The 22,230-nt window shown below is 65.4% G+C and overlaps 1 protein-coding gene across 1 annotated transcript; it reads right to left on the bottom strand.

Moving 5' to 3' along the window:
* Nucleotides 1-74: 74 nt before the first annotated feature.
* On the bottom strand, nucleotides 75-21,942 carry RABL6 (RAB, member RAS oncogene family like 6). The gene is made up of 15 exons (XM_047768988.1): nucleotides 21,618-21,942; nucleotides 13,465-13,599; nucleotides 12,310-12,357; nucleotides 10,966-11,018; nucleotides 9,435-9,526; nucleotides 7,730-7,870; nucleotides 7,216-7,321; nucleotides 5,806-5,909; nucleotides 4,018-4,328; nucleotides 3,645-3,795; nucleotides 2,459-2,674; nucleotides 2,149-2,383; nucleotides 1,685-1,856; nucleotides 836-894; nucleotides 75-729 (listed from the first exon to the last, which is right to left on the bottom strand). Exons 1-15 carry the CDS (start codon nucleotides 21,745-21,747, stop codon nucleotides 529-531), a joined length of 2,154 nt encoding a protein of 717 aa, XP_047624944.1. The 5' UTR covers nucleotides 21,748-21,942; the 3' UTR covers nucleotides 75-528.
* Between the last annotated feature and the right edge of the window lie 288 nt (nucleotides 21,943-22,230).

The raw sequence follows: 22,230 nt of genomic DNA, 5'->3' as shown, positions 1-22,230 counted from the left end.
GGTTAAGGGGGCGGTGGGCTGGTCCGACCTGGGCAGGGGCCCAGCGGCAGGGAGAAGCACACACAGACACGCAGTAAAACAGGAGCGCTTTATGGGCCGGGTGGTGGTGGAGGAGAGTGAGAGGAAATGAGAGTGCGGGGCCTCTGACCCGGCCTGTGCGCACGCCCGAGCTCGGGTGCAGGCGCAAAGCTAGACGCCATGCCTCGGGAGAGCCTCCCCCGAGAGAGGTGCCAGCGCTGCCCGGCGTCTGCACGCAGAGCCCCGAGCGCCGGGGGGACCGGCGGTCCGCAGCGCTGGCCGAGCCGCAGCAAGAAGCGGAGGCCACCCGCATGCAGCCGGCCGGGTGCGCGCGTGCGGGGGGCCGGGGGCAAGCAGGGCCCCACCCCTGTAAACAGCCTGGCAGGCCTCCTCGGCCTCAGTCCCATCCCTGAGAAGCGCTGGGGGCCGGCTGCCCGCAGAGCCCGCGGCCCCCTCCCCGCAGGGCAGGCCCCGCCCCCGCCCCGTGGGCGTGGTCGGCGGCGGCCGGGACTAGAGCTCCTCGTAGTCCCCGCCCCCGCGGGCGTGGCCGCCCGGGGCCCCGCCCCCCAGGAAGGCCTCCAGCTCCTCCACCGCGGTCCTCTCTGGGCCCCGCGGCCGCCGCCGCCGCCGCCTCTCCTCCCGGCCCTTGTCCTCCGCCTTGTCCTTGCTCTTCTTGTGCTTGCTCTTCTTCTTTGCTGCCTTTTCCTCCTCCTGGAGAGGGGACAGCACGGCGTCACGGGTGCCAGGAGAGCAGAACCCGCCTGGGATATCCCACGCCGCCGGCTGGTGCCAGGGAGGCCCGGGGCCGGGGCTGTACCTCTCCGCTCTTCTTCTTCTTCTTCTTCTTCTCCCTCGAGGGAGCCTTGCCCTCCTTATCTGCCGGGATAAGGCGCAAGGTCAGCTCCCTGGACCGGAGGCCAGGCCCCCTGTCTGGGCCTCCCGGGCTGGGACTGGACAGAGGCCTCTAGCCGCCCTGTCTGAGCCGGGTCCCCGGCAAGCACAGCCCAGAGAGAGCGCCCGGCTTCAGCCCCTGCCAGGTCCGGGGGGCCTGGCTCCAAAGGCAGCAGAAGCGCCCTGCTGTGGAGAGGCCCGTGCTTCAGCACCAGGACCAGCTCGCGAAGGTCCTCTCCTCTCCACGGCGGGGACAAGGAAGCTCCAGGACAGGCCCCAGCTGACACTGCTGGGCTCAAGCGGCCCAGGATGGAGGGTGGGGATGGGGCTGGCGAGCCAGGGAGCTGGCCAGGGCCACACGGAGCCACAAGCCCTTCCTTATCAGGCCCGGAAGCCAGGCCAGCTGCTTCCGCGGAGGGCCGGAACGCAGGGCCGGGCTGGGGGCCCAGAAGAGCTCTCGGCCAGCTCCCAGCAGCACTGCCCATGCCACCCCATCCTGCGGTGTGGCCCCTAGGTCAGTCGTCCCCAGCTGCCATCCTCCAGCCCAGTCGTGGCCTGCAGCCTCATGCTCCCGCAAGTCTGGGATGTCGTCAGAAACACAGCTGCCCCCCCAGCAGGCCGAGGAGAGCCTGGGACGGGGCTTCTGTCCCTGCGGGACGTCCTTGCTGCCCAGGCCCTCGCCTCACCCCCGCGCTCTGGGCCCAGGTACAAAGGGACAGGGAAGGCAGTCAGAAAGAGGCCCCTGCCGGGCCACAGCCCAGTAGCCCCCGGCTACCTTCCCCGCTGCTCTCCTTCGGGCGGGTCTCCTCCAGCCCCAACCCAAAGAGATCAGCATCGTTCTTCGGCCTGAAGGCGGAGGCGGGGGGCCTGGCGGGCGGAGGCGGCTGGACAGGGCCGGTGCCGTCGTCCGTCCCATCAGAGAGGTCCTCTCGCTCGGGGAACTCCCCCTGGAAAAGCAGCGGGCAGGTCAGCTGCCAGACCCAGCCCCAGCTCTCCGTCACATGACCCCGCAGGGAGGGGACCCTCCCCTTGTGGGCTCGCCCAGAGTGACCATGGCCTGAGTGTGGCAGCCGTGATGCCGCCACCCCTGCACCGCATGTGCCTTCCCCGGGACAGGCGACAGGCCTGGGCCTTACCTACAGGCCCCCGTGGGACAGCCCGGCCGAGGCCCCGCGGGCTGACCTGACTCTCCACCGTCACCCACCCGCCACCTGTCCGGGCGCCCAGGTCAGTCCTCACCGCTGTCCGCTGAGTATCTGAATCGCTCTCAAAGTCAGGGTCGTCCATGACAAAGGACAGCATCTGGGCGGCAATGGGCCCCTCGGGGTCGCTCTCTGAGGACTCCTGCTTGTCCCTCCTGTCCTCGTGCCCTCGGGAGGAGCCCTCAGTGGGGGGCTTGGTGCCACCCGACCAGTGGGGCTCTGTGGTCCTGGGAGCTGCGCCCCGATGTGGCCTTGAGGCCTTTGCGGAGGACCTACAGGGCAGACAGAAGGGTCACGGGGCCCGAGGCCACCGTCCCCAGCTCCTGGCCTCCCGGTGCCCACCATACCTCTTGGTCTCTGGCTCAGAGCACTTCCCGGGGGCTAGAGCAGTGGCCTTGGGGTGCTCTGCCACCTCCTCTGCTTCCTCCTCGCTGGACGGAGGGAGCTTTTCCTCAGGGATGGGGCCTGTGGGCATCAGAGGTCTGCCAGGCGGCTTATCTTCAAGGTCCACGTCGTCCTGGTAGCCTGCCACCATCGGGTTCCCTCCAGGGGCCTCCCCCTCACTGCAGAGGGACAGGAGGGTCAGAGGTTGCGAGGGGTCCCTCCAGGCGCTTCCAGTATTGGTGTGCACAGCTCCTCTCTGCCCCAGGCAGGGCCCTGACGTCTGCGTGGACGTGGCGCAGGGGACCTGCTGCAAAGGGGGTCTCGGGGCTGTTCTGTGGAGGGGACCCACCAGGGCTGCGGCAGAGGCTGGCAGGAAAGGAGGCATGAGGTGGGGCCATGGGGGCAGAGACGCCCCCCCAGGGCAGTGGGAGTCTCGGCAGGTTCCAAGGGTGGACCTGGGAGGCAGGTGCCCTCCCACAGGGTGCTGGGGTGAGGGGTGACGGGCTGGGACCTTGGCACTCAGGGAGGGGCCCGGGGTGGCTTTGTCCTGCTCCTCTGCAGCTGGGGGAGATGCCGCGACGGCAGAGACGGTGCGTGGGCCTGGCTGTGCGGGCCTGGCTTGGGCTCAGCGCAGCGAAGGGAGAGCGCGTGAAGGGGCGGGGCTGGCCTAGCACCGGCTGCAGGGACACCGGGGCCCAGCGCTCTCTGCTGAGTCTCCCTGCCTGCCCCCCAGCCCCCGAGGAAACCGGGCAGCGGCTCTTTGGAGCCAGGCTCTTCCTCCCACCAGCTACAAGGCGTCCAGACAGATCACAGGCAGTGGGGGCCACTTGCTAAGCGGCAACCCTTGCTCCCCGAGATGCCTGGCCAGACCGCCGCAGGGGCCTGCCATTCTGCTACAGGCTGTGGCTGGGCTCCGGCTGCCTCTGCAGGCGGGAGGCTCAGCAAGCCCAAGCCCAGCCCACGGGAGCTGCCCCGGGCAGCCATGCAGCGAGGTCAGCCGAGCCCTCCCCGCAGCTCCTCTGGCTGCAGCTCTGCTTCGTTCTCAGCGCCCAGGAGGACGCCTGCCTCCTCTTCTGCCTGGTGCCAGGAAAGGCAGCAGGGGCCACCCCTGCGGGGGGGGGGGGTTTCCACAGATGGCCCCGCCCTAACCTGTCACTGTCCTGCAGGACCTTGGCTGCGACTTTCTTCTCGTCCTTCGGGGGGGCTGTATCTTCCAGGAAGCTGCGGTCAAGGCTGTCTTCAGGAACAAAATCCTCCACGTTCTGGACTTTTCCTGGGGCCTCTGCAGCGGGGGCTGGCTCTGGGGACGGCAGACACCAGCTCTTGCCCAGTGTCCCCCAGGCCAGGCCCACAGGGCAGGCCCTCAAGCAGGACAGTGTGTGACCGGGCTGCGGGGCTGCCTGCCCAGGAGGAAGGAGACCCACCCGGGTCTGCAAGGGTTCTCGGGAACAGGAAGACAACGTGCCCCCCAACTTGGGATGCCTGCGCCCACATCCCACAGGCTGCTGCTCCCAGGGCCTACCTGGGGGTGAGGGGACCACCTCAGCAGCCGGCGAGGTCCCGAACAGCCTCGAGATGATGCTGCGCCGTGGGGGCGGGGCGGGGACCACGGGGGGTGGGGGGTGGGGTGGGGCCTCCGAGGGGGCTGGGGGGGCCGAGGGGGCGTGGAGGGGCGGCTGGGGTGCCGGCTGGGGCGTGCCAGGGCTGGAGCTCCCCGTGGACACTGCGCTCGGAGGCACCACAGGAGACTGGGAGCCGGAGGATGGGCTCTGCCCGTTGGCAGCCGGCGGGGACGCGTGGCCTCGGCTGCGCGCCTCCATCATCTCAAGGAAGCTGCGGGGAACGGCAAGGAGAGGGAAGGCCGCCTTCTTCCTCTGAGACTTCTCAGCGGCTCCTGTTGTCCTGTTGATGGGGTCCCTGCTCTCGGGCTCAGAGCAACACCCCCAAGCCAAGGGCCCCCACCTGCCTTTCCAGGTGCCCTGTCACCCTAGTGATCACTGAAAGTGCACTCTCCGGAGGGCAGGATGGCAGGTGCACACACCCATGTCCCCGACCCCCTCTCTCGGCAGGACCTGCCTATGGGGAGGGGCTCCCACCCTGCCAGACATGGAGGCGCCTGGACTTGGGCTGCCTGGGCAAGGGGTCCCTGGGGACCGGTGTCTGCGGGGCCAGCCGTCCCCACCTCTAGGCTGGGAGCGAAACCCACAGCACCGCCTGGCCCCCAACCTGCTAAGGGCAGGTTACAGGACACCACGGCCGAGCCCCAAGGTTGCTGCCTTCTCCCAGTGGGCTGGCCCGGGGGGCTGGCTGTGCCTGGGTGCCATCCCCAGGGGACAGGGACTGTGTGCTTGGTGCCACCAGGTGGCCAATCCCTCAATCGGAGAAGGCCATGTCAGAGCTGGTCCACCCCAGGTCTGGTTCCATAGCAAGGGCCAACCCCCCCAGAATGACCCCTGCTGCCCCTTCCTGCTGTTCTGGGACCAACAGCTGGGTCTGTGTCCTCGAGCCCCTCTGGGGCAGACACTGCTGGGGCGCTGGGAGGGTCCTGCCTGGGACCATGAGCACAGGTGGGGAAGCAGCCTGCCCCCACCCCCACCCTCCACCCCTGGATAATTCAAAGACAAAGGAAGGACCTGTTTTCAGGGGTAATTCAGGGCCCCCCCTCCCCCCAAAGAGCGAGTGCTTCTCCCAGGAGCTGTGGAAGGTGCCCTGGGCGCCCCCAAGAACCCGGAGGGCAGTGGCGGGGGGGGGGCGCGGAGGGTCTGCTGGGTGCTGCTCCACACCCACGGGGCCACCCTGCTGGATGCGCACAGGCTGCTCTGCGCAGGCCGGGCCGGGACAAGGCGCCTCCCTCTGCTGCCGAGGACCAGGCTCGGTTTCCACCCCAGATGCCTTTCCAAGGTCAAGGAACGCTCTCCCCTGGTGTCAACCTGGGACACTGCCGTCAAGATGGGGACGGGGCCTCAGCTGGAAAGGGTCAGGGCGGCTGGTGTCGCTGGGCCCGGTGCCCACAGGCAAGGCCCGTCTGGAGCCATGCAGCTGTCGGTGGGCAACTGCTGCAAAAGCGCCCTGGTGAAGGGGATCAGGCTGTGTGCTCCGGCTCTGCCCAACTACAGCCGCCGGGCTGCGTGCTGGGGCAGGGCCTTGGCCGACCTCTGACCTCAGGGAGCCAGGAGCCCCCTCCCACCTCTCCGTGGGGCCTGGACCACCCAAGGCTGCAGCAACACAGCCCATCGGGGCTGACGGGTAGCGCCCCTGCCGCCTGCCCAGCGCGACCCGAGGCAGGCGGCCGGGCCCGGGGCCAACGCACATGTCGTAGTTCTGGTCCTCCGTCTCCTGCTGCACCGACAGCTCCTCCAGCGTGGCGTCGATGTCCAGCTGATTGGTCTCCAGCTGCCGCAGCAGCGTCTCCCTCTGCAGACGGAACGCACGGCCGTGAGCCGCCCCCGGTGTTCGGCGTGATGCCTCGGCGGCTCCAAGGGGCTCTAAGGGCCGAGGTTGTGATGGGAGCAAATGCACAGACGGTGCTCCTGTCACACGAGGGCCCGGGGTTTAAGAAGCCCCAACACGTGTTGAAAAACACACACTTCCTGCTGTCTCGGCCCCAAGGCCCGGCCCTCGCGTGTGCGTCAGTGACGATTTGTAGCTGCAGAGCACTCTGCGGCGTCACCCTAGCTCATGGTGCTGCCAGATGCCACCCTGAACCCACACGGGGGTGCTTCCCCTGCTCTCTGTGTGCGCGTTGCGCTGGGACAAGCGTAAAGGCCACAGCCTGGGGTCTCCGGAAAGGAGGGGGAGGCCCGCATGACCCGAGGTCTGGACACGGTGACGCGCCCCCACCCCCGCAGCAAGGGGCCTGTCTCTGCAAGGACAGAGCTCGAGGGAAAGCCGTGTCCTTCGGGAGAAAGAACAGACGCCACCGTGGCTGCAGGCGCCAGGGCTCAACATCCTAGTGACGAGCTGAGCCCGAGACATGTGCCCTGCTACGTGACCAGCTACGTGACCAGCAGGGGGCTCGCCTCTGGGGTCTTCCGGCTGAAAGCCCATCCCGCATCCAGGGTCTGACAGACCCTGAGCCAGGCACATCTGAGGGGCTGGCATGGCCCAGCACAGCCACAGGAGTGACCGCTACCCGTGGGGCAGCCGGAGCCCAGGACAGAGGGACGGTGAGGACACCAACAGAGCCTGGTTATGTGGTCTCGGTGGAAGCACCGTGGAGGCATGAGGGGCTCTGGTCAGGGGACCTGAGCCAGGGTGCAGGGACCCCTCACTGTCCCTGCAAGCTCCCTCTGAGGCTAGACCGTTCCAGAGATCAAGGGTCAAGAACAAAAGCACCCAGGGCTGCAGACCAGGTGGGAGGAGGGCGGGGACTCCCTGGGCCCAGCCCCGCAGCGATGGCCAGAGAGGCCAGGGCGGCCACAGCGGTGCGGCTACAAAGGGGGCCAGGGCCGCCTGTACCTCCACGGACAGCACAAGAACCAGCAAGGCGGGGACAGCGCCCGGGGTCTCGGCGCCCCTGGTCCAGCCCCCGGCCCGTAGCCCGAGAAGGACGTTTGAGGACACCTGATCCCCTGCGGCCGTGTCTGCGGCTCCTGTTAGGCAGGTCCCAGGCCAGGCCCACAGGGGACGGGGACGGCGCGGGCCATCCTGGGGCTGCGGGGGGCCGCACGCGGGGCCCAGGGCTGGGGAGGGCGGCCGCCACCACGCCGGGCGGGCTCACCTGCAGCTGCAGGAACGGGATGTTGAAGAACCTGTGCAGGTACTTGAGGCCGAAGCTGTTCTTCATGGAGGACTCAGCGTAGCGGAAGTAAGAGGACCCCGGGGGCCTGTGTGCCAGAAGCGCGGAGACGCAGAGGTGTCGGCAGCGGCCCCCTGACGGCCCCTGGGCCCGGCTGCCCGTGGCCAGCACCCCCTCGCTGGGCCGAGTCTCCCCCTGTGGGCGACAGGCCCGCACCAGCCGGCGACCTCGTGCTTCTGCCCCGCGCCCTGCCCTGGCCTCGGGGATGGAGGGCGTCCACGCTCGCCTGGCACCTGGGCCTGCGTGGTGCCAGGAAGCCAGCTGCCCAGCAGCAGTCCTGCCGTCCCATTTCTGGGCCCCTCCTGCGGTGGGAGCCTGCCCAGCCCCCAGGGTGCCCGGAGCTGGCCCTCACAGGCACCCCGGGTCTCTCCAGCCCGTCTGCCTGCGGGGCGCAGGGGCTGGGGGCGGGCGTGGCCCGGGCGAGGAGGGCGCCCACCTGTCCAGGTTGTCGATGAAGTCGCGCACGTCGTCGGGCAGGATGACGCGATGCTCGCCCATGTCGCGGTAGTTGCCTAGCACACACACGGGCACGTGCGTGGGCACCTTGGGAAGCTCCCGCAGGATGTAGTTGAAGGTCCTAGGAGGCGCGTGTGGGGAGAGATGCGCTTTAGCTGCAGCCGAGACCCGCCACCCGCGCCACCGCCCGGGGAGAGCGTGGGCGCCTCGGAAGACCCTCCTGGGGCGCGCCCCGCTCGGCCTCTGGCCTCGCCAGCGTCCCCTCCCTCGTGTCCTTGTGTCCTCTCGCTTCCCGGCTCCACTGTCCTGCAGGGCACGTGGGCTCTGCCTGCAGCGGGCACGAGGGCCCTCACGGCATCTCCCGAGCGGTGTGCCATGAAGTGACGACTGGCAGGGAACCCCCGAGCCGGACAGCGCCGCGTCGGCCACCGACTTGCTGCCTTCCACTTAGGTACAGTGCTTTCAACTGCTCGCTGGACCGGGGGCTCCGCCCGCCCCTGGCGGCCACCTGTGAGTAAGTGGCACCCTGCCCCCTCTTCTGCGCAAGGGGCCCTAGACGGCGCCGGTCGCTGCCCCCGAGCATGGCCTGAGCCGAGCACACTGCTGTCCCAGGTCTGTGGAACCCGAGACTGGCCCCAGGCCCCAGCCCCCAGCCCAGCTCCACGTCCTCGCCAGACACTCGCACCCGGGCCCGCATGCAGGCTCCCGCCCACCCAGGGGGGCCTCACTGGCAGCCGTGGCCCCGCTCGTTGGCCCACAGCTCTCCCATGTAATCCGCCTGGCCTTCGGTCACAGCGCATCCAGCCAAGGCGAAGACAAAGGCGCACATGAGGCGGATGTGCCCCCAGTGCTGCGGGTGGAGGAGTTGGGCACTGAGCTGGCCACCGGCGGCCCACTCCCCTGCTCTGAGTGCAGCCCACCGCACCCGGGAGGCCACTCACGAGTGGGCTGGCGGCTAGTCCAGAGCGGGCACCGAGGTGCATGTCCCTGTGGTGTCCCGTGAGCTTCGGCCCAGGCTGGTGGACCCACATCACGGCCGGGCACCCAGGGCTGGTGTGGGAACCGCCCGGGACAACCATCCTTAGTAAAGGCGGCACCCGCATAGCGTGCGCGGTTGGAGCCCGGCGTCACAGCAGCACTCAGGAGCCACCTGCGGGAGCCCGCCCAGGGCCTCGGGCGTGGGGTGGTTTGCTCTGCACTTTGCGCTCTTTCTAGGAGCATGGACTACATGTGCAGTCACAGTACAACTTAAAAAGCAGAGTCAGCGGCAGGCAGACTCTGCCCGGTTTCCAGAACCAGTCGCCAGCTAGACCCGTGGCATCTTTCGGGGCTCTCCTCTTTGGCGGCGAAGGCCTGTCTGCGAGGCTGGCCCGCGGCGGCCGCACTGTGGACAGGGGCTCACGCCCGTGCCCTGGGTGCCTGTGTGCGTGGCCGGCTCTCCTCCCACGGGGACAGGCCCCTCGGGAGCTGGCAGGGGCCGTGCCCGCGCCCACCCACACCCTCTCCCCTTGCGGATCTTGCTCCGGAGCCTGCAGACCAGCGCTGGAGCCGCGCCCGCCCGCCGGGGCAACGTGCGTGGTGTTTCCGGCTGGGGCGGCGGGCCGGGCGGGGTTTCTGGGGGCGGGGTTTCTGGGGCGGGGCGGGGGCTCTGGGGGCGGGGTTTCTGGGGCGGGGGCGGGGCTCACCACTGCTTGGTGATGTCGAACATCATGACCACCCCGCTGCAGTTCTTGTACACGTCCAGGAAGTCGGCGTCCAGGGCCAGCTCGGACTCGGCCTGCGACGGGAGGGACGCGCCCCCAGTGAGGACCGCGCCCCCCGCAAGAGGCTCAGCGGGACTGTTTGTTTAAGGGCCACACGGGCAGCGCGTGGACGGCCAGGGACCGAACCTGAGCTGCAGCAGCACCCACCGCTGTGGCAACGCTGGATCTCTAGTTAGTTTTGTCTCCTGAGGGCTGCGCCCGCGGCACATGGAGATTCCCAGGCTGGGGGTCGAATCGGAGCTCTAGCCGCCGGCCTACGCCACAGCCACAGCCACGCCGGATCCGAGCCGCATCTGCGAGCTACACCACGGCTCACGGCCACGCCGGATCCTTCGCCCACTGAGGGAGGCCAGGGATCGAACCCGCAACCTCACGGTTCCCAGTCACATTCGTTTCCGCTGAGCCAAGATGGGAACGCCAACGCCGGACCCCCTAACCCACTGACTGGGCTGGGGATTGAACCTGCGCCTCTGCACGAACCCGAGCTACTGACGTCAGGTTCTGAAGCTGCTATGCCATAGTGGGAACTCCTCAACAGAACCTCACAACGGAGACGACAGCAGCTACTTTCATTTTGGAGAAAAGCCAAAACCAAACAAGACGCAAGGGCAAGATGAGTGTGAAGGCCCAGCGAGCCCACGCTCCTCCAGGGCCTCCTGGACCTGCCAGTGCTGCACGGCCGGCCTCAGCTCACGGACCCTCCGCTGTGCTGACGAGTGAGCCCCTCCACAGTGGGCATGTCCCAGAGCTGAGACCGCAGGTTTGCAGAGGGACTCCCAGAGTGACACGCTGGGGAGGCTGCAGTGCTGGGGACAGTGGTGATGTGCCCACAAAGGGACAGACAGTCACTGAACCCTCCTGTCCTGGGCAGAAGCCCTAAAGGCCGTCCATGGGCAGGAGGACACGGAGAGACAGGTCCTTGGGGCCGCCAGAAAGCTTCCTGGGAGTTCCCGCTGTGGCAAAGGGATCGGCAGCCTCTGTGCAGCAGTGGGGCGCAGGTTCTGTCCTCGACCACAGCAGCAGCGTACGTGGTAACTGTGGCTTGGACCTGATCCTGGCCTGGGAACTCCATTTGCCATGGGGCGACCAAAAAAGAAAAAAAAAAGAAAGCTCCCCAGACGGAAAGGAGGACCAGCTGGCCCCTGCCTTCTCTGCTGGGGTGGCGGCTGGCCGCACCTGCGGGCTCTGTAACAGGGATATAAAACCTGGCCAGTGGCCCCAGGACCTTTTGGGTCACTCCAACTGCATCAGGCATGTGGAGTGACATGTGGCAGCCACTCCCAAAATGCAGCCACGGGCAGCTGGAAGCGGCCACTGCATCCACCCGAGTCCAGCAGCATAAATGGAGTCCTTGGGAGGGCCAGCCAGGCGGGCGGAGGGTCCGAAGAGCCAACGGCCACTCAGTCCCCTCACCGCAAACTCTGATGGCCACGCGGGAACAGATGCTGCTCACCTCCTGGGGGTCATTCTCCATCTTCAAGCCGTCGCCACGCTTCTTGCATTTTCCTTAGGAAGACAGACACAAGTCACGGGGTGGAACTGCTGGCCCCAAGAACAGCCTGGGGTGAGCAGAGCCTCCCTGCGCCCCCACGCCAGCCCCCATCTCCAGTAGGTGTCTTACTGGATGGGGCTGGGGCCCCTGAAACAGCCCCACTGGCGGCAGGACTTGGCCAGGACCCAGGAGGCTCAAACAGAAGCACTTCCCTTCCAGACTGACCAGGCCCAGCCCCAGGCCAGCTCCGCCGGCCTCTGAGAGGCCTCCCTCCGGGCCTGGGGCTCCCTGAGCAGAGCCAGGGTGGACGGGCTCGGGCGGGCGGCAGGAATCACCTGGGTCGCAGTGAGACCTCCAAGCCCCTGGCCCCCGCAGGTGCTTCCCACTGAGGGCAAGGACCACTGATCACCTTGGGCCCCCAGGGCCCCAGGCTCAGCAGAACGAACAAGCACCCCCGCAATAATCGGGTTTGTTGATGAAAACAGCCACCCTCTGCCTGTTCGCACAGCCTGTGCCGCCGCCCTGGAGGCAGCCCCTGGCTCACGGATGCTCCCAGTTCAACAGGAGCCGGCCACACCGCCCCCCCCCCGGCGGACGCCCTGGGGACACAGCGTCACGGCACTGCCCACCGGAGGGCCTGCTCCCTGACCCACCCCCGCCAGGGCCTCGCCTGCTGCCACTGACTTGAGCACCTGCCCTTGGCCACTGCAGGTGGTGCTTGGACCCCGGCCGACAGGGCACAGGTTAGGGGTGGCGAGAAGGCGCATCCCCTCCTCAGGAGTCTCACCCGAGGGAAAGCAGGGGCCAGGGGCGTTAAGGCTGCCAGGCGCGCTTTCACAGGGAGCCCTGGCCCTGGCCGGCCTCCCCCACCATCCCGCCTCCTCTCCAAGCCACAGGGAGCTCCCGGCGCGCCAGGCCCGGGGACTGGCTCAGCCTGGCACGCCTCACAGGGTAGAAGCAGGGCGCTGGCTCCAGACCACGCGGCCAGGCCATTCCCACCACCGAGGACACAACATGCTGCCCCCCCGACCCCCACAAAGGAGCGCAGGCCTGGGACCTGCCCCGGGGCAGGCGGGGGCGGGGGCAAGCCCAGGGCACAGAGGGCAGCTCGGCCCCCGGGACGATGGCCAGGCTGCACGGGGCCACGCGCACACACAGGGACATGGGTGGTGCCGCGCAGAGCACAAGGCCCCTCCGGGCCCCCCGGGTTCAGCCCAGGGAGGGACCGAGATGATGAGGCCACCCAGGAGGACAGGCCCGCGAGGCCGAGACGGGGGCGGCCCTCAGGGCGGGGGGACGACTCACCTTTGTCCACCACGTCCCAGACTTCCACCTTCACCACGTCGTCGGTGGCTGCGGCACAGAGACGGGAGATGAGCACCGCGGGGCGGCCTCCCACCCCGGCCCGGGGTCCGCCCGGCTGCTGCTCAGGTCGCAGTGGGCAGTCTTGACACGTCCTCCGCTGCACGCTCCCCGCGTCCCAAGGCGTCCCTGGGGCGGGCTCCCCCACCCCCGCCCCGGAAGCCAGGGCGGGCCCTTGGGGCTGGTTGGCTGCGAGCTGACTGGCCGTCTCCCCCAAATCCCGGCCCCTCCAGACCCACGAGTGGCCTCAGCTGCTCTGTGAGGGAGGCAGGGGGGCGGGGGTGGAGGCCGGGACCCCCGGCTGCTGGGTCCTGCATGAAACTGCCACGAAAAGCCTTCCGAGTGGAGCCGGCCCGGCCTGGCTTCTGCGGGAAGGCCTGTTCCAGAGTCGCTGTCCCTGTGCTCTGCCCGGTGCTGGGCCGGGGGCAGCCTCTACCAAGGGCCAGTCTGGCCTTAGGGCGACGGGGCCAAGCACAGGGACATGGGCTCTCCCTCCTGCCCAAGGCCCCCCAGGGAAAGGAAGGCAGGGAACCGCCTGGCACCTGCCCCCGCCAGCTTCGCCCGAGGCGGGCAGGGCGCTGTGGGTGGATGAGGCCACTCTGTGTGGCTGGCGGGCAGGGGTGACACTGAGTGTCCTCGGACACAGCCTGGCTGTCACCAGGAGGGAGTTGGCACCTCCGCAAAAGCCCAGGGTCCTGCTGTCGGCCTGTTTTTTTCTCAGTGAGAAGGAACTTTTTTCTTTTTTGGCCACACACAAAGGCACGTGGAAGCTCCCAGGCCAGGGGCCGAGCCTGCACCACAGCTGCGGCAATGCCGGGTCCCTGACCCACTGCACCGCATGGGAACGTCCAGGTGCCTGCCACTCTGGCCGTCTTGCCCACACACCCCTTCCCGGACCCCGCGGGGACAGGCGAGTCGCAGGTAAGTCCGCCCCGGGGCCCTCAAGTGGTAACCCCGGGAGCTTGCGTGTGACGGGCTGGGCCCCTGGCCCCGCTCCCAGGTGGACCAGGGCCCGTGGGAGCGGGGGTGTCGGCGCCACCCCGAGGCGCCCTGACGAGGGCCCTGCGAACCCCGGGGCCCGGGGGGCGATGGGCTCACTCTTGTAGCTCCAGTGGATGCTGGTGACTTGGATCTCCTGCGTGGGGATGTACTCCTCCACGAACTGCTTGCCCTGCAGCCGGTGCCACAGCGCCGTCTTGCCCGTGTTCCTGTCCCCGCGGATGACGATCTTCACTGCAGAGAAGGGACGGGTCAGACGCCCGCCGGCGCCCGGGAGACCCCGAGGGGCCAGGCCGCGGGCGCGCCGCCCCGCCCCGCCCTCCAGGCCCCCCCCCCACCCCCGAGGCACGGCGCTCCCAGGCACCCATCTTCCCAGAGCCTGACGGGTGTCCGGGGACCTGAGGCTGGCATGGCCCGGGCACAGCTCTGCGCGAGGCCCCGCCCTTCAGGACCACCGGGCTGACGGCGGCGCGCGTGCCCTCCTGCGCCCGCTCGAGCATTGGGGGCGGCCTCCCTGCGTGCCGGGCAGGTCGGGGAGAGCCCAGGCCACGCCGGAGGGACAGCAGGGGACGGGTACCAGGGCCAGACTCCGAGGTGCCACCAAGGAGTGGACCTTGCAATGCCTCAGGGAGAAGGCACAGGGCTCAGCAAGAGTGTTCTGGAAAGATGAGCGGTTCGGAGCGCCGTGCAGAGCCACGGGGGCTCGGATGGGGCCGTGACAGCCTCCAGTGGCGCGTGGACGCGGGGTCAACACTTCTAGGAAACTCAGCCACCCAGTCAAGCTCCCCACGGGCTCCAGGTTCCCAGAGTCCCAGCTCCAGTCGGCATGTCGTGCGTGATCTCAAACTTCACGGCTCTCTGCCAGCCCCCGGGTGCGTCACCACACGGGACACAGCCAGCCGACGCCCTCAGGTCACAGGCATGCAGCTCTGAGCTTGGCCAGGGGTGCGCTCAGGCCCCGGAGGGGAGCCCAGACACGCCTGTGCTGTGAGGGCAGCTCTGGGCACAGCTGGGGCTGGGGCTGGGCCGCCTGCAGAAAGCACGGGGGCGGGGGGGCCTCATTCCTGGCCCCTGAGGAAAAGGGACAAAACCACACGTCAGTCCCCAGATGTCCCAGAGAGCGGCCAGGAGCCGAGCCAAGTCACACGGCCTATGGAAGTTTCCAGGCTAGGGGTTGAATCGGAGCTGCAGCCGCCGGCCTACACTGCAGCCACACCACATGTAAGCCACACCTGTGACCTACACCACAGCTCACAGCAACACTGGATCCTTAACCCACCGATTGAGACCAGGGGTCGAACCTGCGTCTTCATGGACGCCAGTCAGGTTCACCACCGCTGAGCCAGGACGGGCGCTCCCTGCACGCTGCCTTTCTGATGCCATGCTCCCGGCTCAGTCGCAGCTTCTTACCTTCACGCGGCTTTGGGGAGTCAGACTCCCACGTGCCCGGGGCCTTCTGTGCAGCCTTAGATTCCTGCTTCTATGCTCAAAGCTCTTATGCCCTTCCTCACACGTGCCCATCCAGGCACCCCGCGGAGCTCCAGGTCTCAGAGGCCAGAACCCCGGTGGCTCCCACTCACTCCCATGTCGGGAGCTTCGTTTCCTGTGGCCTCCTGACTTTCTTCCTGGCAGCTCACCGTTCCCTGAAGCTTCATCCCAGGGCCCTCTCCGAGATGCAGGCTGCAGCCCGCCCACAGAAACATCCGGGGCGTGGCTGCCCGCTGCCAGGAGCACTGCCAACCTGGGAGCCGCGTGGACTCTCCAGTGAGGTTCCGGGGCCACAGAGGTGGTTTCAAGGCAAACTCACTCAGAAGCCACGTACAGCCCCCAGTATTGGGCAGGGGTCTCCTATCGGTCGCCCTACCGGCGGGGTCTCAGCTCTCCTTCCTGCGCTAGGGGTTGAATCGGAGCTGCAGCTGCCCAGGGCCTGGCGGACCCCCCTGGGGAGAAGCAGATCGAGCTGGCTCCCCTCCCAGGACCCACCCCAGCTGCTCTGGAGAAAGGTCAAACCAAGTTCATCAACTGAGTGACGGGAGTTCCTGCCGTGGCTCAGCGGTAACAAACCTGACTAGTATCCAGGAGGATGTGGGTTCGATCCCTGGCCTCGCTCAGTGGGTTAAGGATCCAGTGTTGCCAAGAGCTGGGGTGCAGGTCACAGATGCAGCTCGGATCCCGCGTTGCTGTGGCTGTGGTGCAGGCTGGCAGCTGTAGCTCCAATTGGACACCCAGCCTGGGAACTTCCATATGCTGTGGGTGCGGCCCTGAGAAGAAAGAAAGAAGAAAAAAAAAAAAAGAACTGAGTGATGCACTGATGTTTTTTTCTACATGTTTTATTTCAACTTTCAAAAATGTTCTTAGGGGAATTTCCATCGTGGCTCAGCGGTTTACGAATCTGACTAGAAACCACGAGGTTGCGGGTTCGATCCCTGGCCTCGCTCAGTGGGTTAAGGACCCAGCGTTGCCGTGAGCTGTGGTGCAGGTTGCAGACGTGGCTCGGATCCCACGTTGCTGTGGCTCTGGCGTAGGCCGGCGGCTACAGCTCCGATTCGACCCCTGGCCTGGGAACCTCCATATGCCGCGGGAGCGGCCCTAGAAAAGGCAAAAGGACAAAAAACTAAACAAACAAAAAATGCTTTTAGGGGCAGGGCTGCTCAGGGCAACAGCCCGCGGTTGTTCCGTAAGAGCCAGTCTCCAGCCTCGGGTTCAGTTTTACACAGCCGACAGAGGGCCACTCGCGTTTCTGAATTTCCATCAATTTTACAACATAAAGAAGGGCTTATGTCAGAGCCCCCAGCACACTCTTCACTGGCTTCTGCAATCCCCCAGCCCCGAGAAGCCAGGGAGAGGAGAGCCTGCCTTGGCTCAGCTTCCCAAAGGCCCGCTGGCCGCGTCTCATTATTACCTACGGATTCGGGTTGCAGCCGATGCCCCAGTTCCCTCTGTTCCCAGTTTGCTAAGAAGCGGGGTTCTGCTGTTTTGTTTGTTTCTGTAAGTCCCCAGTGGGTGGCGAATTTCGTGGGGTCTTCCCCCGCACCCACTGGGGTGACAGTTTCTCTGCTCCTTTAACCCACTGCTGAGTTGACACCTGCTGTTGACGCTCCGTGCATACCCAGGCAACCCAACTTGGCCCCGCTGTAATAACGTGTCATCACTGGCACTCTGTCCAGACCAGGCTTTTGCAGCTGTGCTCCCTCTTGTTCTGACCTGCCGTCTGCTCGGGTTCGAGGCTACGGGGCCCACGAAGCCGCCAAGTGTCTCCAGCGGGGCCCAGCGGCCCCTGAGCCTCCAGCTGAGCGGCACCACGTCGCCGTGCTCTGCGCTCTAAGGCTCTGGCCTTGGGCTGTGCACGCGGTCCCTGCCGAGGCGCCTTCTGCCTTTGTCGTGAACCTCCCAGGGGTCTGTCCACTGGACCGTCAGGCCCCCGCAGCCCGTGCGTCCGGCGACGGTCCGGCATCACCTGCTTCTTTTCGTCGTCCACTCCTCCTACTTCCTTGGGGTCCGTCCTGGTCTCTCCCAGGCGTTCAAATTGTGCTCTCAGGCCAAGGACCCCAAGGGCGTCGGGCACATTCATGATCACTGCCTTACAGACGCCTCTTTGGCCCGTAAGTTACTTGGAAATGGCTTTAAGCCCCCCCACGAGGTGTCCTTTTTGCTTCCTCGTATCTGATCAGAAGGCGGTCTTTGCGGCGCCTGCGCTTCGGTGTCTGCTGAGACGGACACTTTTGATGAAGCTCCGGGGTTGGAGGGTCATCTGACCTGCGTGTGTCTGAAGTCACCAGCTCATGGGACCACCCTTGGGGCTGATGACAGCCTGCTGCTGCTTCCACACCCCTGCTTTCAACCTTGCCACGCCACTGTGGGCCGGTTATGCCACGTGACCCAGAAGAACAAACCCCTGCCTCCCCCCCACCCCCGCCCCCGAGCTCCTGCTCGCAGCCCCGACTGAGGCGGGAACCCAACTGCAGCCAGGATTTCCAGACACCGCCACACTCCCTCCCCGCTCTCCTCTGTCTTCTTCTCCGTTGGGCGAGGTGGCTTCATTCCTTCTTTTGCCCAGTATTTATTTACTTACTTACTTTTGCTTTTTAGGGCCGCACCCACAGCCTATGGAGGTTCCCAGGCTAGGGGTCGAATCGGAGCGGTAGCTGCCGGCCCACACCACAGCCACAGCAACGGGGGATCTGAGCCACATCTGTAACCTACACCCCAGCTCAAGCAATGAGGGATCCTTAACCCACTGAGCGAGGCCAGGGATCAAACCTGCATCTTCATGCATCTTAGATTCCTTACCGCTGAGCCCGGATGGGAATGCCTGTCCAGGATTCATGTGGAAGACTTGCCATCTGCTTCCAGCCTTTGGACGGTAGCTCTTAATCTCTAACCCACACCTTGGCTGCAACACCTCAAGTTTCTGAGCGTCTCTGTCTCCCACTTAAACAACAGAGGGCTCCGGGAGCCTTAGCTCGGGTCAGCTCCGCCTTCTTCTCCTGCGTCCCCGGTTAGTCACCGGTCACTACACGACCAAGGTGTGAAACCGTCTCCGGCCCCTGGGCTCCCCTTCCACGAAGGGGGAACGCCCTCTAGGACTTACTGCAGCAAGAACCTTCGCGCAAGCGCGCGAGGTAGCTGCGCACCTTAGACGGGACGCAGGTGGAACCGCACTGGCTCCCGGGCAGCGGCGTGGCTGGTGCAGCTCTCGAGGCTGCCGGGAGGCCCCACCCCTATCACTGTCACTGGGCCCAGGCTCCTGGCTCTCCCTGCACAGGCAGGCTGTCTGCTCCGCTGGCCTCTCAGGTTTTCTGTTTGATTCTGCTCTTCGGAAACTCCCGGGATGGGCCCAGCCCTGAAGCCGGAACGTCGGGCCCTGGGCTTCTCTGAGGTCCATGCATTCGTGAGCCCTGGAAAGGGGGCTCTTTCCCTCCGAAAGGCAGAGCTCGGGGTGTGGGCGTGCGTCCCCCCCTCGCCCCCCCGCCGGCACGAGCGGTGGGCTTTCTGTTTTGGTGGCGGTGCTTCATTTCGGGAGGTTCTCTTTGGTTCTTCAAATCCCGCCCCTCCGTTCAGAGTCTTGATGTCACCTCGGAACAAACTGTCTTTTCATATCTTTACCAACTGTAACGTATTTGTGTTTCCTGTTTTCTCTTGAGAATAAGAAGTCCTAATTTTCTTTCTCTTCAGTTGAAATTGTTTTAAAATTTGAAATGTACTCTTCAAAAGAGTTAACTGGAAAAAACCCCATAATGTCAGAAATAAATAAAATGATCTGGTTTCATCTATTCAAAAAAGTAACTGGCCTCTACTCTTAAGTTAAAAAGTCAAATCAATCTCAGAACCTTAGACATGGGTTCAAATAAGCTAAATAAGTGATGCCCCGGAAAAGCTTTGATTAAGATTCACCTAAGAGGTGACGAGAAGCCTTTTACTTAAGAAGCGTGTAACGGGCCAGATTAGCCATTTCTGTTCTGTCTTTTCTTCTTTTCTTCCATCCAAGTCAAGCTTCGGTGCAGAAGACACGCAGATGCACCGGAGGGCCCGGAACCGCCCCCGGGCAGGACTTCCCGCCCACTCCCGCACATTCCCTGCAAAAGGGGGAATCCCTCCCGTGTATCTCGGATGGACAGGACGCAGTCCTGCAGGCGGCATGCTTAAGTCCCACGTCGCTCTGTCACAGCGCCACCAGCAGAGGTTTCGAGACAGACCCCCAGCTGGCCCCCGCCTCTGGCAGGTGCCCTCCTGCTCAGCGCCCTTGAGGTTTCCATTCACAGGGTCCCCGGGACAGCAGGAGGGCCCTCAGCCCTGTGGCTTGGCCCCCCAACCTCGCTGCCCTGCGATCCCTTGGCCCAGAGAACCCCTTCCTACCTGCCTGCTTCTGCTCCATGGTCACCTGCCACCGCCACCTGCTACCTAAAGCCCCGCCCCGCCCCTGCTCTGTCTCTCCATTCTTCAGACAGGTCGAAGGGCTACTAACTCACCGTGTCCAGTGCCTCCCGTCCCCTTCCACCCTGAGGCGGAGACGCTGTATGACGAAGGCTTGACAAATATTTGCCAAGCCAATCGATGCTGTGGAAGGAACTCTATAAAGAAAACGTGGCCGATCGCGGATAGCAGAGGCCTGGGAATTGCAAACCGGCCCTGCTGGGACTGGTCAGAGTTTGTCTGACACGGCTGTCTGTTTCCTAAAGAAGAGAGTCTCTTGCTCAGAACCGAGCTCTCAAAGGTTTCTTGTAAGGAAGCGTTTACTTCCATTGTCAGTGGTAGCACCGAAATCCGACAGGCCCGGACTCTGGCTGTTTCAGGGGCCAGAGGCTTTCTAGGTAAGGAGTGAATGAAGCCCTGGGCAAGGGCAGCCGGACGACTCCACGAGACGGGGGCTTCCGCCCTCCACCAGCGCAGCTCATCACCTGGCTCCCCCGGTGGCCAGCTCTGTAGCTTCCACCCGGCACGGGTGACATCCAACCTGGGATGTCCTCTGCCATCGCTTGCAGGCTTTGACTCTAAATGTGGTGAGCGCGCTGGGACTCTGGGCGTGTGGCTCACGTCTCGTTGTGGTCACAGCAATTTAAGAGAAAATGGCTTATCTGCCCCAGGAAGACAAAGTTCTGTGAAAGACACGTCAGCTCCTACCCAGAAAAATCCTGAGTCTGTGATTATTACACAGCGGTCTGTTCCCCTGAGGAAACACGTTAGAATCTAAATAGTAGAAGCATTCCATCCTCCTGACTAAGGGAAGACATCAAAAAGTTTCCAAATGCACAAGAGCCAAGTGTAGAAACGGCTGCGCCCTCAAATGTCACGTGGGCAGAGCTCCGGGTTCTCTCCGTTGCACCCTCTTTCACTTTCACCCCTTTGGTTCCAGGAGGTGAGAACCTGGCCTGCACCCCATTCCCCAGCCACCTGAGGTGGGTTTCTTCTCGCCAAGGACCCCACTGGCCTTTCGTGTTTTCGCTCCCGCCTGCCCCGGACGAGGTGGGGTGTGCGCCTCTGGAAGTGCTTTTCAGAAGGTGAATGCATTCCAGGTCCAATTTCCAAAGGACTAGGATTAAGTTTCAGAGACAAATCGGAGAAGCAAATGCAGGTCCTCAAGGTTTGTGTAAACGACGAACCTGACATGGGCTTCTCTTCTTTGAATGTGAGAGAAACACACGCGTTTGGGTCGAATTCAAGGTAACCTCTCTTTTAAACCAGAAGTCGTTCTAACCAGTTTCTTCACATGGCACACGGTCCCTGAGACGCGGCATCCCAAACCCGGTAAAGGTTCCCTTAAAGCAGCAAAGGGGAAGACGTCCAGTATCTTGCAGCAATACATGGATTATGGCAAAAAAACTTAAGAGGAAGCAGTTTAAAAGCAGAGAACAGCATTAAAAAATCTTCCGAGGGAAAATCTTCAAAGAGGTCCAGAGGACAGTCAGCGCCCAGGGGCTACGCAATTTACATAACTTATAACGGAGAACGGAACCGTCCCGGGCTCTGGGGGCATCTGACAACGCCTTCTTCCCCTCGCAGAAGAGGGGTCTCCACAACACCAAGTGAGAGTCTCCGCCTTCCGGAACTTTTCTCAGTATATCCCTTGCGAGGGCTTCTTGAAAAGGGGCGGGAGGGGAGGAGAACGTGTGGCGTAGCTGACATTCCGTCTTCAAACGGAATGAGAAGTCTACAAAGGAAAACCTCACGGCTCCAACGACCCGAGCCAGCGGAGACCTCCGCTCCTCTGGCCGGGGACACGGAGCTCATTGCTGGAAAAGCCCACCACTCCTCTAAGAAGTGTCACAGACCACAGAGCTCTCCCCACGTTATGTAAGAATCTCCCCGAGACGAGGTCACCTGGACCAATCAGGGTACCGCAAACGCACCAGGAACCGCCTGGACCGATTTTACTGTGCACAGCAAACGCACCAAGGTCCGACCGCGCCAGCAGGCCTCGAGACTGACCGAGGCGCCCACCCTCCGGCCCCGGGGTCCTTTAGGGCCTCGTCTACAGCGCGCATCACTTCCCGACTCCAAGCGAACGCCCCTGGGGCACCTGCGACGTACCCGGCACAGGTAAGGGCTCAGCCCATCCGAACCCAGACCGCGAGGCCCTCGGGGCGCGCCGGGGCCTCCAGCGCTTCCCGGGCGCGGCGCGACCCGCTTACCGCGAGTCCCAGGCGGCGCGGCCGGGAACCGCGGACCCCGCGGGGCAGCGCGCTCCCGCCCCCGCGCCCCCGCCCCACTTTCCACGTGCCCCCGCCGGAATCCCCGCGCCGGGCCGCACTCACTGTTATACTGCACTCCCTTGGCGAAGCGCCTCTGCAGCGCCTGGTTCATCGACTGCAGCCCGGCGGGGATGTTCTTATCGCGGCCCGGAGCCTGCTCCGACCCCACAAGCTTCTTCAGCGCAGAAAACATCTTCCTGCTCCCACGTCCGAACCCGGGGCGGTCCGCGAGCTCAGCGACAGCGGAAGCGGCGGCGCGGCGCGGATCGCACCATGTCCCGGGTCCCGGCAACCGGGCGCCGGCCTCGAGGGCGGCTCGGGGGGCTCAGCCGCGGAGGCTCCGCTCCGGCCCCCGCGCCTCCCGGCGCGGCCGCTCTCCGCCCGTCAGCGCCGCCATCTTGGCGCCGGCTGGCCGGGCGCGCAGCTACGGGGCGCCGCGAGGACCAAGGCGGGCGGCGCGCGCGGGCGCGCATGCGCAGGGCGGCCTGGGCGGAGGGGGGCCTCGCGGCGGGAGGCTACGGGGAGCTGCGAGGGCCACGGCAGGGCGGCGCGCGCGAAGGCTCCGCAGTGCCCCTCCCGAGCCGCCCCCTGGGTTTCAGCTCTGCCCGGACTCCTGTCCGCTGCCCGGCCCGCACCCCCAGTCGCCGTCCCCTGTCAACCCCCCGGGCCCAGATCA

The sequence above is a fragment of the Phacochoerus africanus genome, chromosome 2, assembly GCF_016906955.1.
Source record: "Phacochoerus africanus isolate WHEZ1 chromosome 2, ROS_Pafr_v1, whole genome shotgun sequence".
NCBI lineage: Eukaryota > Metazoa > Chordata > Mammalia > Artiodactyla > Suidae > Phacochoerus > Phacochoerus africanus.
Note: the sequence above shows the minus strand (reverse complement) of the source record. Positions and strands in the feature narration are given on the sequence as shown.